Source organism: Suricata suricatta, chromosome 8, assembly GCF_006229205.1.
Source record: "Suricata suricatta isolate VVHF042 chromosome 8, meerkat_22Aug2017_6uvM2_HiC, whole genome shotgun sequence".
In the NCBI taxonomy this organism is placed as follows: domain Eukaryota; kingdom Metazoa; phylum Chordata; class Mammalia; order Carnivora; family Herpestidae; genus Suricata; species Suricata suricatta.
This window is the reverse complement of record NC_043707.1, coordinates 3,755,437-3,770,227: the sequence shown is the minus strand read 5'-3', so window position 1 is coordinate 3,770,227 and position 14,791 is coordinate 3,755,437. Positions and strand designations below refer to the sequence as shown.

At 48.4% G+C, this 14,791-nt stretch overlaps 1 protein-coding gene across 4 annotated transcripts in view; it reads right to left on the bottom strand.

Annotated features, from left to right (window-relative positions):
* Positions 1–35: 35 nt before the first annotated feature.
* UBN1 (ubinuclein 1) overlaps positions 36–14,791 on the bottom strand; it is a 36,547-nt gene continuing 21,791 nt past the window's right edge. For 2 of the 4 annotated variants that reach the window (XM_029949674.1, XM_029949673.1), the window contains 6 exons: positions 8,483–8,533; positions 8,344–8,386; positions 6,055–7,272; positions 4,664–4,907; positions 4,293–4,382; positions 36–2,174 (listed from right to left, as the gene is read on the bottom strand). In XM_029949674.1, the coding sequence (XP_029805534.1) occupies positions 2,125–2,174; positions 4,293–4,382; positions 4,664–4,907; positions 6,055–7,272; positions 8,344–8,386; positions 8,483–8,533 (1,696 nt within the window). In that variant the 3' untranslated portion in view covers positions 36–2,124. The remainder of the gene's footprint in view (positions 2,175–4,292; positions 4,383–4,663; positions 4,908–6,054; positions 7,273–8,343; positions 8,387–8,482; positions 8,534–14,791) is intronic. The other 2 variants (XM_029949676.1, XM_029949675.1) reach the window with 2 other exon arrangements.

The following is a 14,791-nucleotide window of genomic DNA, read 5'->3' as shown; positions in this document are numbered from 1 at the left end:
GGTAAAAAAAAAAAAAATTAGTTGGCGAAACGATGTTTTGGAAACCTTGAAACAATTTATTGAGTTGCTTTATACAAGATTAACAATTTCCACACCACCCCCCAATACCAACATGGTCGCGCGGCCGCACAAAAGCCACAGCCCCTCTCACACCTAAGGAACGGCCGCGCCAAGGAAAGCGCCGCAGCCCCGGGAGCCCATCTGCCAGCCCGTCTGCCCGGCCAAGGCTGTCTAGGTCATTCACTCTTTCGTTACCACAAATAAAGCATAAAGAAGAAAAAGAAATCTCAAAAACTCCCCATCAAAGAAACGTTTCCCTGAGGCAAGAGGCATCACTAGATTCCTAAAAATGAGGGGATTCAGCTCCAGCTGCACACTCAAAGGTACAGGGGGAGGAGGGAGTGAGCGCTGCAGGGAAGGGACCTTGGGTGTTCTTGGGCAGAGAAGCCTGGAGAGTTCCCACTGCTCAGTGTTCACAGAAGGCCTCTGCAAGGCTCTGAGCTCAGCAATACAAATCTCTTCTTTGGCTCTTTTGCTACTACCTAAGACTACTCTGTAAACAAACTGGGAACCCAAGAGGCAAAAAATAGATACAATGAAGGGATAAGGAATCCACTTTAGCCAGATGTGAAACACAGGCTGGTTCTTAAATTTAAAAAAAAAAAAAAAAAACAAACCCCAAAAACCAGAGGCCTAGCCAGATAGCTGACAGAGGTCTTGCTCCACTGGAAACCAGCAAACCTCTGCATGCACTGTGAGTTACTGAGCACCATGCCCTGGAAGGCAGGAGCCCAGAGAGCTGCCTGTACATTCTGAGGAAGCTGTTGATTCGTAACACGTTTGCAATCACTTAGCTGAAGCAGTCAGTTCAGACAGGCTTGTGGGGCACACTTGACAGGACGGGCGAGTGCCCTGAACACCCTTGGGAAGCAGCCGCCCCCGTCTGTCTCTGGCGCACTCTCCAAGCTCATGGGCGCACCACCCTCACGTCTGCACACACCCTGCTGCCTGGGAGCCCCGGGAGGCCGAGGCCCGCTTTTACACGGCAGACACCTTACAGGGGCCTGCTCCTGCAGCTCTGCGGAGAAGGGTTTCTAAACCAAACTAAGTGGAATGTCTGCGACTTGGCCCTCCCAGATGAAGGGTGCTGGGGCTCTTCAGTCTGCCTGCATGAACTCTGAGAAAAACAAAATGGGGCCCTGGCTATACTGGGACCTGGGGTCTAGGGGCCCAGATGACCCTCAAATCAGGACGGCACAGATTAGGATGTGCAACTGTAAAAAACTCAAACTGGCTATGTCTTAAATACAGACTTATCTTTTTAAAAAAGTCTTCATCTGAGATCCACTCAGAGGGCTGAATGGACAGGTGTCTAATTCTGCTCCACCATAAAGGCACTGGAATTATGTCTCACTACAATATGACATGCGGAAAGCAGTCCCATTCTATCCAATGCGTTAATGGTAATGATGAAATCTGGACCAAACTGTCTTTAAAAATCCTGTCACAATGGTTGAATCTACAAAGGTCTTTTCTCTGAATGAGCTTCATTGTCATGTTCAGCAGAGAAGCTGGCCCCCACCACGATGAGCACGCGTTAGGTATTCTGAGTATTTTTCAAAAAGACAAAGTAAGTCTCCCAGCTGTGTGTCAGCCTGGGTTTTTGTCCTGTCGAGCACACAGCCTGAGGATGGGACAGACACCATGACCATCAGGGATCCCGCCGTGGCCAGGAGTCGTCCCTGATCAGTAGGGCACCATGAGGTACTCTGACCAAACGCCAGGGCCAGGCAGGTTTAAAACAGGTGTGCCCTGCTCTGCGCTGACACCAGAGCTTCGTACATGACCCAGCACACACGCCAGCCCAGAGCTGCCCCTCCAACGATTGTCCATGACCAAGTCACAGGGCCCGGGGCGCCAGGCCCGTCAGTGCCTCCGGAGGAGCCCGGGCTGCTCCCCTCACTGAAGGCACATCACAGTGCCAAGAGACGCTCCCCTCAGCACTCACACCTTCGCCGGAAGGAGACCAGCTGGCAAAAAGAGCATGGTGACTATCAGTCTCCGAGACCTACTTGGTCAGCTGCCACCCAGACCTAAGTTAGTCGGGCCTGTCCTCTGAAGAGGTCACAATTTCCGTGGTACACCAGGCCCTTTTCCATGAAGCTGAGAAGCATCTGGAAAAGAATAAGCAAAGAAAAGTCTTTCAGGATCTCGGATTCCCTTAAGGTGGCAGTAACAAAAAGTCAAGGGGATCACTTAACTAGCAAAAGCCCCTGAAAGCTGAGAAGAACCCAAAAGCCCTTGACAGTGCGCCTGGCACTCGGAGCACCTCGAGGGCAGGGGCTCGCTGCATGCCTGCCACCGGAGCCACGCATGTTCTCGGTCACCACCCACGTCCCCTGGCAGGCTGGGCTCTGCTGTGGGGTCCCAAGACCGTGCTGCACTCCAGCAGCAATGAGACGCTCACCACCAGAACCCTCAGGTCCTACGAGACCAGCTCAAGGTGCTAGAAGGCTAGCGTTCTGAATCTGCACAGGAAAGAGCAAAGCAGACGCAGTCACACAGCTTTCCATTTACAACCACTCAGTGGAATCCTCCAACCTCGAGAAGGCGTAAAGGAGACAGAAGTGGTTCAAGAAAGCACTCCCTCGTCCCCCCACTTTTTTTTTAAGTCATGTTTCCAATGGCTCTTCAATTATTTTCTTTTAAAGTGTGACGTTCCTGAAAGCAAGCAGAGGCAGGGCTATCTTGCAAACCACAAGGTGTCACCTGGGTGGTTCGGTGTTGGCTGCAGCTACCGCTTCTCTGGAGGAAAACAGTCCTTGTTTGCAGAGGCTCAGCCCTCACTTCCTGTCTTTAAAGCAGCAAAATTTCTACCTTACACATCTTCAATCCCTTCTTACACACAGACAGCTTCCGGCATTCACTAGACCTATCAGCCTCGGGCCAGGGGCCAGGGACCCACAGCCAATGGGGCACACATACTCGGAAGCAGCAGGCCACAGGCATGCCCGGCCAGGCAGCTCCCTGTCTTACTCCCACCCCAGTGCCTGCGCACCAGGGCTCGCCCAGGCTCAGCGTCCTGCAGAGGAGCTCTCCCTGACCGGAGGGCCTCCCTGAGCCTCGGTGCCACAGCTCTAGAGTAGTAAGAAGAACAGGAGGCCGAAAGCAAGACCTCCCGAGGCTGCCCACCAGCATCCCATTAGGTGTACTCAAGAATCAGATTCCAGCTGCCTTCTCACAGCAATACCACACCCCCTTCTGAAAGCCCCCGGTCTACAGAGACGAAAAGCAGGAAAAGAACACTGCCCCAGCTGTGTTCCCGAATGTGTGCCTTCACCCCTGAACTCAAAAGAAAGCTGCTCCACCTGGACACACACGCTGGCATCACAGGTAAGGGTCCCTTGTAAAACCCTGCCACCGTGACATTGCTGTTGGGCTCTCCCTTTCACATAAAGCTTTGAGTACCTTTTGGGGTGCCAGGGTGGCTGAGTCGATTAAGGGTCCAACTCATTTATTTATTTTTGAGAAAGCAATCAAGTGAGCCCCAGTTGGGGAGGGGCAGAAATGGAGAGAGAGAATCCGAAGCAGGCTCCACACTACCAACACAGAACCCGATGCAGGGCTCGAACTCACTAATAGTGAGATGATGACCTGAGCCAAAACCAAAGAGGGAGATGCTTAACTGACTGACTATCCAGGTACCCCACTGAGCATCTGACGCCTGATTTCAGCTCAGGTCATGATCTCAGGGTTCATGGGATCAAGTCCCACATCAGGTTCTATGCTGAGAGTGAAGAACCTGCTTGGGATTCTCTCTCTCTGCCCTCCCCCGACCACCCCCATGACTCTCTCTCACTCTTTCAACAAACACATAAAGAAAGTTTTGAGAGCTTTCTGTTAGCTGGCAGCACCTGGAAGGTGTAGCCGCTTCAATGTGAACACTTTTCAGTTCCCCAATGAGCCCTTGAAAACGAGCACCAACGTGAGCACCAAGATTAACTAAGAGAATTCCCCTGCTTCGAACATAGGCGATCACTACCTCCCCTGTGAGCACACAGGGTAAGGCCGACCCAGTGGAAATCCCAAGTGGGGAACGAAGGAAAAGTCCCAAGTAGAAGCCTGTGTTGCCCCAAGCACCCAAAGAGCCAGAGCCTTTTAGGACACACCGGGACAACATAGTGACGACGAGTTGAAGACACAGAACTCCCTGGCAGCAGACCACGCATCTTAACGAGTGGAGAGCAGAATGGCACATGGTGCACGTAGCACTCTGACCACCTGGCAATTACCTGGCAGGCTCTGCGGGATGTGGGTGGACACGGCAGCGTGTGGGAGAGGCGCTGCACGGGGCGGGCTGGAGTGCAAGCCAGCCAGGAGACCTGAGAGAAAACAGGAGGGGAGAAAAGAACAAAACACACACATTGAAGACAGGAACAGAAAAGCTGCTTCAGTGGTCGAGCGCCCAGACAACCTCCTGGACTGGTTCTGGGTCGGAACCCTAAGGGGAGGGGACTCAGCACGGTTCCAGGGACGCTGCCCAGGGTCACACACCAGACAAACACAGGAACCCCGCATACAGCAACAGAACACATCAATCACAGCACAGGCGGTGGGAACCTCTGTCCATCCAGCACAAGGAGAGAAGACGACAAGCACTTACTGTGGTTGAGGCCGTGGTGGAAGGTCCCAGGGGCAGGACCCGTGACGATGGCATCCTTGGAAACCCCTGCTTTGGCAGAGGACTCGGCGCTGAAGGAGACCACATGGAGGGGAAACTGGGAGATGATCCCTAGGGAGTTGGAGTTCATGGCTCCGGGCAGCTTCGGGCTGCCAGACTTGTAGGACGCAGACAGCAGATTCAAGGGCGAGGAGCTGGCCAGCAGCACAGCCCCACTCGCTCCTTTCTGGGGAGAAAACACAGCACGGTCAGAGCACCAGCCTCATCCTCAGCTCACTCACAAACCAAAGCTTGTAACAGATGTGCAGGGCAGGGACCCACTTGTAGACCGCCCCTTGTAAAAGGGGCCCCTGCTCTGCTGCCCTCAAAGAAAGGAAGAGGATAGTCTCTGAACTGCGGCACCTGGGCGGCTCAGCCAAGCGTGGGACTTGGGCTCAGGTCAAGATCTCGCGTCTCGTGGGTTTGAGCCCCGAGTCAGGCTCCGTGCTGACAGCTCAGAGCCTTCAGCCTGCTTCAGATTCTGTGTCTCCCTCTCTCTCTGACTCTCCCCTGCTCACTCTGTCTCTCTCTCTCAAAAATAAAGAAAACATTAAAAAAATAAAAAATTAAAAAAACACCAGTGTGTTCATATTAATATATATTACACACACACACTTGCATGTTTTGAACTTGGTCTTTAGAAAGGAATCAGAAAACCCTGGAAACTAAGGAACACAGTACCTTGCAGAGGTGGTAGCTGGGTAGAGGTAGGGGAGACCTTGCTGAACCTACCTTTCTACAGGGTTGTCTTTGTCACTGCAGAGTCATTTTATACATTAGAAACATGCTAACAATTGCTCGCTCTCATTTCCCCAGCCTATATCCAAACTTCTCGTAACTTCCTACCAGCAAGCCTCATCGACCATAGGACTCTTGTCAAATTGCCTTGGTCTGATCTGCAGTGTCCTTTAAAATCCAACCCAAAGGGAATCACTCTTACAAGTTACTGACTTCCTGGAGCATGAACATCTCCACAGAATTCATGATCTAAGAGATGATACCATATTCATTTCCTTGTTCTGAGAGATGGACAAATAGGAGGCTCTGAAATAGGAAAGGAGTGTTGTGACTAATCCCACGCCACTCAGGATCAGAGCATTGCTGCACACTAGTCCTTTCCCTCTGCTCATCCTCAGAAGTTTCAGGCTCTCCGGTGATTCCTACCACTAGCAAAGCAAAGACCTGCAAACAGGAAGCCCAGTTCTCCTTCCGATTTCCGGGCTCACTGTCCCAACCTGGCCTTCAGCATCAGACCTCATTCTCGGACCAGGGCAAGGCAAGCGGCCCGGTCCACAAGACCCCCGAGGGGTGGGCTGCTGTGCCAGGACACTCACTGGCAAGGAGGTAGACGATGTCAGGCTGCTAACTGCGCTGGACTTCAGGGAGGAGGTCAGTAGCTTTGCCACTCCCTGGGTCCCACCACTGGAGTCTCCATTTGGACCACCCGGAGGGGCCACCAGGGTCAGCTTCTGGGAAACGGGTGGTTTTTTCACTGCAGAGCCTGGGACGGGTCTGCTGGCAGACTGTCCTGCGGAGGGAGGCTGTACGCTAGGGAGCAGGTTCCCGGAAGTGGAGCTCTGGACTGGTGCTCCTCCCGAGGAAGAGCTGCCAGAAGAAGCCCCATGTTTAGAGACAGAGCTGGCAAAGGGACTGCTCTTGTAAGACGGCCCTGAAGAGCTGGCTGAGTGTTTTGCTGGATGGCTCAGGGCAGTGGAGGACGAGGCTGGGGTCTTGTGAGAGTTGCTGCTGGCAGCTGGCGTGCCTCCTGAGGAGGCCGGCGTGGGGGGGTGGAAGCTCTGGCCTTTGGTTGCCGTCTTCACAAGCTGGAGGAGGGAACGATGGCACTGTGGGGAGGAAGGCTTGGGGCCCTGGAGCTTACTGACAAAAGAGGTCGGGGGGGTGAAGCTCTTCTGCTGCTGAGCGCCCGCATGGAGCACTTTCACCTGGGGGCCGGGCACAGGAGCTGCCGCCTGCGGCGTGTGAGACGTCCGTGGCAAGCTGTGGTGCTTTGCTTTGGACTGGTGCGCTTCCGGCAGGCCCTTGCTGAGTGCAGGCTGACTGGACAGCTCTTTGTAGCCAGAACCCTCTGGTCTTTTCTCCTGAGAGGACTGCCCCAGGGCCAAAGCCTGTTCAGCCAGAAAATTGAGGGGAGACTGCAGAGAGCTAGAAGGTGGTGGGGCGGAAGGGCTGGGCTTCGGGAAGTTCCTCTTCTCATCTGCACATACGGCGCCTACGATCTTCTCTGCAGGTGCTTTCGGGGGTGCAGGCAGTGTGAACTCAGAGCTCCCGCTTGCTCTGCTGTTCAGCACAGCCAGCTCCTTAGACACAGCCTCCAATGAGGAAGCTGAGTTACGGATCAAGTCTCCATCCAACGAGTCCTCCAGGTTGATAGGAGCAGGATTCGCGAGGCTGCCAGATGCCTGGGATGAGAGTTCCCTGTTCGTGGCCCCAGTGCTCAGGCCTCCTCCCGCGTGTTCCGGAGGCAAAGCCAGGGGGCCGCCGATCTGGCCTGATGGGACGGAAACCTTTTTATCAGGCTTAGAAGAGGATTCCTAAAGGAAAGTGGAAATTCCGACAGTTAGAAATGTCCAAAGATGCCTAAACTAGCCCTATGGTAAGGAGGCAAATGTGAGAGCACCACGAGGCCCGAAAGCCCTGGGCCTTCCTGCACTTCCTGGGCTGCCCCTCGGTCGGCTCTGGTGTGGCTAGCTGGGAATGGCTTACCCAGCATGCCTTCTCACTAAGTACACATCCACCCACAAGGAGACTCTTCTTCTGTTTCTGAGAAAGCCTAAGACTCCAGAAAGCGGTGCTCTCCCTGTTAGCCGCCCCTTGTCCCAGAGTGCTCCCAGCTGCCATCAGAAAACGCTGCATGGCATGAGAATTGCCTCAAGTTAGCTTTCTTTTCCTCCCCGGCCTCTCTAGCATCTGTCTCCTCAGCTGGGTGCAAAGGGAGAGTCCTGGCACGGGAGCAGCAACAGGGCCCACTCCTCACACCACATCCGGAGCACTTAACTGCCGTGTGTCTCCGACACCACAGGAGCTCAGCAGATACTCAGGAATACAGAATTTGCACAGCTTACTGCCATGGTCTAGGTGGGGTTAAGGGCACTAGAAAGCCTTAGGAACTGGTAAAATTTTTGGTAAAATAGCAAATTTTTCTACACTGAGAGGTTCCTGCAATGTCCGAGATGGTTCTCAGTCTCTGCTCTCTGCCCACTGCACTCTGTCCAGCTCTGCCAGGCGAGTGCAGCAAAGCCCGCCGTCCTCCAGGCTCACCACTTGGCTGGCAGTGCTCTTCCGTGAAAAAACTACCACCACACTGTACGCATCCGCAGGGGCTGTGCGCTCCTCAGAGGGCTGCCAGGAGACCTCCTGGGTGGAGGAAATACCACCACCACCACAACTGGCCACATGGGTACCATCTCCTAGAACTAAGGCAGGAAGATTCTACCTGGCCCAGCTCAGGTCTCTGGCCTGCCAACCTCGGGCCCCTGTGGTGGGCCAGGCTGCCTCCTGGTACGACCCTAGAGAGCCTCGAGGAGCTGCCGTGGTCACCTGAGAGGTGTCACGCGCATGGCAAGAGGGGGGAGAACGGCACGTGACCAGAGCAGCTGACTCACCTTCATCTTGATTTTGGAAGAGGCCATTACTTTCTTCTTGGCCCTGGTTAAGGGAATGAACACAGAAAAGGTTTAAAGGGAATCCACAAAGAAGATGAAAACAACAGTAGTCCTCAGAAGAGAAAAGACAGAGACTCACAGGATTGATGTCAGGTGCCCATGGCCTCGTCTGCTCTCCTTAAACAAAGTCCTGAAACAGAGAACACTCGATGGTCTGCGCAAGCCCCAAGAGCAGGCACTCTACTTCTAGAGCTTTCCTACCACTGCTGGTACTCGGTGGCTCTTACGCCTTAAACGTGAAGTGGACTGGTGAGCTGGATTCCTAGTGAGAGCATCTAAAGTAGCTGTCCTGGCCACTCGAAAGTGAAGAGTCTAGGAGAGATTTAAAAACGCTATGGCTCTGCCCCAAAATTTCTCACGGGATTTTTCTTCTGAAGACAACAGTGTTCTCCTTACTGCCGATTCTTACCCTTTCCAAAGGTCAAATGCAGAGTGACCCACAGCATGTCTTTTTCCAGGGAAACACAACAAAATTTTCTTTATGGCCATCCCTACGCACTTTAGGCGGGGTGCCTGGGTGGCTCAGTAGGTTAAGCGTCAAACTTCACAGACCATCATCTTATGGCCTGAGTTCGAGGCCCACATCGGGCTCTCTGCTGTAAGCACACAGAACCTGCTTACAATCCTTTGTCTCCCTCTCTCTGTCCCTCCCCTACTTGTGCGCACTCTCTCTCAAAAATAAAATTTAAAAAAAAAGAAAGAAAGAAAGTCAATCTATAAATGGAGAAGAGCAATCCCACCTAAAGAAGGTACAGAGACAAGGAGGCGCCATGGCTTGGACTCTGGGAAGGTGGTGGACTAGGAGGCACCAGGAACTGCCCGCCCACCTGGGCGCAGCACGAGTACGACCTGCCTGAAGTAACCGTCTGGGACCCCAGGGTGTGCTGAAGGCTTACCACGGGGGAGAGGGCCTGGAGGCACAGTGATGTCAGTTTTAGCTCCCAGCACAAGTGCAGCCCCTGTGCCAGCCCCGCGGCAGGGAGGCGCACACACGCCTGGGGCGGCTTGCACGCGCCTCACGGGAGCTAGGGCGGGCCAAAAGGACCCTCCTTCAACTACTGGGAATCTCTGCTCCGATGGCTAATGGCTGCTTTTCATCACAGAGGTGCAAAGAGGCGGGCAGCCACTGCTGCCCCCTTCCACCACCCACTGCTGCACGCCCCTGCCCCTCTGGCTGCGGTGACTTCCAGGGGATTTGAAAAACCAATGCCCTTTGTCCCCACTTCATTTGTTCACTTTCCCACTTTCAGGAGCCAAACATTAAGAACCAGAACATTCAAAACAACTGCATATATGGGGGGAAATGAGAAAGTGACTACACAAGTCCGAGAAAGGGCTTGGCCCAAGACCTGGGAAGACTGTTCACACCCCAGGCTGCTCAGGCTGCCGGCACAGAGATGGCCCACAGCATTCACAAAATCGATCAAGAGAATGGTGACCACAGTTAATACTAATTGTAAATTTGAAAGTTGCCCAAGAGTCAATCTTTTAAGAGTTCTCATCAAAGAAAAATTGTGACTATGTGAGATAATGGACGTTCCCTAGAAAGTAAAAAAAAGGACGTATGAAGAAAATGGAAACAAATAAAGAGATGGAAAACCTACAAAGAATCAAGGAGAGATTCTGCAGCTTTAAAGTACAATAACTGAAACAACAAATTCCCTGGAGATGTTCACACACAGATGTGAGCGGGCAGAAGGAGGAGTCCACAATCTGGGGAGAGAGGATACTGGAAATCACCACGTCTGAGCAACAGAGAGAAAAAAGACTGAAGAGAAGTGAACGGGGAGGAGATGTGTTGTGACGCCATCACTTGGAACAGTGCACACACCACACGCTGTATAAGTCCCAGAAAGAGAAGAGAGAGAGAAAAGGGCAGAGGGAATAGTGGATGAAATACTAGCCAAAACCCCCTAAATCTGGTGAAAGGGATAAACATAAAAATCCAAGAAGCTCAAAAAACTCCAAGATGAACCCAACACAAAGAAGCAGTATGATCAAACTTTTTTTTTTTTAGGTTTTTATTTATTTTGAAAGAGAGCAAGGGAGCATACAGCCATGAGCAGGAGAGGGGCACAGAGAGAGGGAAAGAGAGATTCCCAAACAGGCTCCATGACATCAATGCAGAGTCCTATAAGGGGCTTGATCTCCCAAATCAGGAGATCATGACCTGAGCCAAAATTAAGAGTGGACACTTAATCAACTGAGCCACCCAGGTGCCCCTATAATCAAACTTTTAAAACACAGAGACAGAATCTTGAAAGCCCAAAGAGATAAGTAAATCATCATTTAAATTATCAACAGATTTCTCATCATAAACTTGGAAGGTCAGAAGATAGCTAATATAGTCAAAGTGTTAAAAAAAAAAAAAAAGGTCAAACAAGAATCCAAATCCAGCAAAACTGTCCTTCAAAAGTGGGGGAAATATAAAGATACTTGCAGATGGGGTGCCTGGGTGGCTCAGCTGGTTAAGCATCTGACTCCTGATTTCAGCTCAGGTCATGATCTCACGGTTGTAAGACTTAGCCCCAAGTCAGGCTCCATGGAGCCTGCTGGAGATTCTCTCTCTACCTCTCTCTCGGCCCCTCCCCCCTGCTTATGTTTGCGCTCTCTCTCTCTCAAAATAAATATTTACATGTATATGTATGTATGCATACATATATGTATGTGTGTGTGTATGTGTGTGTATATATATATATATATATATATATATATATATACATATAATTTTTTTTTCTTTAAGATGCTCGCAGATGGGCAAGAACTGAAGAAAATCGTGAGCACTAGACTGCCCTGAAGGGAATGCTCACGGGCAGCCTGTGAGGTCAAATAAAAGGACACCAGACAGTACTTCAAAGCCATGTGAAGAAATAAGGATCTCAGAAATGTAAATACAAGGGCAATTATAACAATATTATCATAAAAAATGGTTTGTAACTGTGCTTTTTATTTTCTACATGATTTAAGAGACTAAGACTTCTATAGATAAAAAAAGCACTTAATACTATAAAAGCTAGCATTACTATCACTTTGGTTTTTAACTCCAAATCTTGTTTTCTACCTAATGTAAGACATTAACGCATTTCTAAAACTTATTAGCTTATGTTTTGGAGCACATAATGTATAAAAATGTAATTCTGTGACAACAACAACCAAAAGGCGTGGGGACAGAACTGTAGGGGGGCAGTTTTTCAGGTCACTGAATTCAAGAAGCCCTTCCTTATCACTAATTACTTTAAATATGAATGAATCACACTTTCCAATCAAAATATTGAGATTGGCAGAATGGATAAACAACTCAACGTTGTCTACAAGAAACTCACTTAAGTTCCAAATGCAAAAACTAGTTAAGGGTGAAAGAATATATTCCACACCAAGAGTAACCACAAAAGGCAGGGCATGAGACAAAAGACTTTCAATCAAGAAATATTACAAGACAGAGAAAAGGTCATAATGTATTAATAAAGACTTCAATATAGCAGGAAGATGAAATAATCATAAACATTCCTGCAACTGAGGCAAAAACTGACATAACTGGAGGGAGAAACAGAGAATCTTACAGTAATAGTTGAAGACATCAACACCCCACTCACAATAATAGACAGAACCAGAAAGAAGACAAATAATAGAAGACTTAACACATAAACCAGTGAGATCTAACAGACATAAACACTACCCAACAGAATACATATTCTTATCATGTGTACATGACACATTTCCCAGGATAGAGGCCACAAATTAAGTCTCAAGAGATTTAAAAAGATAAACATTATACAGAGTATCTTCTCTGACCATACAGTTAAAAATCAGTAACAGAAGGAAAACTGATGAATTCCCAAAACTGCAGAAATCAGAACACATACTTTTTAAACAGTCAATGGATCAAAGAAAAAAATCACAAAGAAAATGAGAAAATACTTGAAAGATGGGCCCCTGGGTGGCTCAGTCAGTTAAGCATCAGACTTTGGCTCAGGTCATGATCTCAGAGTTTGTGGGTTTGAACTCTGTGCTGCCAGCTCAGAGCCTGGAGCCTGTTTCAAATTCTGTGTCTCCCTCTATCTCTGACCCTCCCCTGCTCATGCTGTCTCTCTCTCAAAAATAAATAAAAACACTTAAAAATTACATTTAAAAAAAAAGGAAAAAATACTTGAAAGATGGGTGAAAAGGAAAATACAACACACCGAAACTTACAGACACACAGTACTAGGAGTTCCAGCCAGGGTAGTTAGGCAAGAGAAACAAAAGGCATCCATAGTGGAGAGGAAGAAGTAAGCTGATCTCTGTGTACAGAGGGTATGATCTTTTATGTAGAGAACTCTACAGATCCCAAAAAAATTTCATAATAAAGTTTGCAAAGTAGCAAGATATAAAAGCAACACAGAAAAAAAATCAGTTGCATTTCTGTACATAGAAATTGAACGATTTAAAAAAGCAATTACAAAAATAACTCCATTTACAACATCATCAAAAAAACAAAACAAAAACCAGGAATTAACCTCATCAAGGATGTAAGAGACTTGCACAATGAAAATGACAAAAACACTGCTAAAAGAAATTAAAGAAATAAATGGAAATACATCCCACCATGCATTGGACTTCATTTACTAAAATATCAATACTACCCAAAGCAATCTACAGATTCAATGCAATCCCTTGCAAAATCCTAATGACTATTCTTTGCAGAAATAGAAAAACCCATCCTAAAATTCATAGGGAATTTCAAAGGACCCTGTGTAGCTAAAATAATCTTGAAAAAGAATAAAGCTGGAGAATCACACTTCTTGATTTCAAAAGTTACTACAAAGCTACAGTAATCCAAACAGTGTTCTGCTGGCATAAAAGCAGACACACGAACCAATGGAAGAGAGCAGAGAACCCAGAAACAAGCCCTCACACATACAGTCAAATGATTGTCGACAAAGGTGCAAAGACCTCTGAGGGAAGCACAAGCTTTTCAACAGATGCTGGGAAAACTGGACACCCACACGCAAAAACTGAAGTCAGGCCCTTAACACCATATACAAAAATTAACTCCGCTTCATGACACTGGATCTGACTGGATCTCACGCAGGCCATCCAAGACACAAGCACCAAAAGTGGACAAATTAGACTTCATTCAATTTAAAAATTTTGCATATTGAGAGGCGCCTGGGTAGCTCAAGTCAGTAGAGCATCTGACTCTTGATTTCGGCTCAGGTCTTTATCTCACGATTGTGAGATCAAGTCCCATGTTGGGATCCACACTGAGCATGACTCCTGCTTGGGATTTTCTCTCTCGCTCTCTCGCTCTCTCTCTGCCCACCCCCGCACTCATGCTCTCTCTCTCAAAATAAATAAATCAACATTTTAAAAAATGTTTTGTGTGCATCAAAAGATACTACCACAGAGTAAAATGGCAACTCACAAAATAAAATATTTGGAAATCACATCTGTTAAGGGATTAATATTCAGAAGACAAAAAGAACTCCTAAAATAATAAAACAAATAACCCCATTAAAAAATGAGCAAAAGACTTAAGAAAAGATATATAAATGGTCCAATAGTATACTAAATGATGCTCAACATCATGAATCCCCAGGAAAATCCAAATCGACTATATAGGGAGACACCACATCACAACCATTACTAATAGCTACTATCAAAACCCGAGAAAACATGAAGGACTGACAAGGAGGCAGACAAACTGGAACCCTGTGAACTGCTGCTGGAGATACAAAATGATAAAACCACTAAGGAAAACAATGACGGTTCCTCAAAAAATTAAACATACAGGGGCACCTGGGTGGCTCAGTCCGTTCAGAGTCCAACTCTTGGTTTCAGCTCAGGTCATGATCTTGTGGTTTGCTGGTTCGAGCCCTGGGTCGGGCTCCGCACTGGCATCTCAGCGCCTGCTTGGGACTTTCTTTTTCCCTTCCCTGCTCACACTCTCTCCTCTCAAATATATTAACATTAATGACAATATTAAACATACAATCACCATGTGATCCAGCAATTCCGCTTCTCGGTGTATACACGGAAGAACTGAAAGCAGGGTGTCAAAGAGATACTTGTGCACTCTAGTTCATAACAGCATTGCTCACTATAGCTAAAACCTAAGTATCACGAGTGAATAAGTAAAATGTGATCTGTACATATGATGGAATTTTATTCTGCCTTAAAAAGGAAAGAAATTCTGTAATGGGTAATAAAAAGAAATCCTTAGGAATAGTATATTAAGTGAAATAAGTCAGTTACAAAAAGACAAATTTTGTATGATTCCACTTACATGAAGTAGTACTCAGAGTGGTCAAAATCCTAGACAGAAAGTAGAATGACAGTCACAGAATCTGAGGGCGTGGGGGAAATGCGGAATTATTGTTCAATGGGTGCAGAGTTTTCAGTTTTAGAA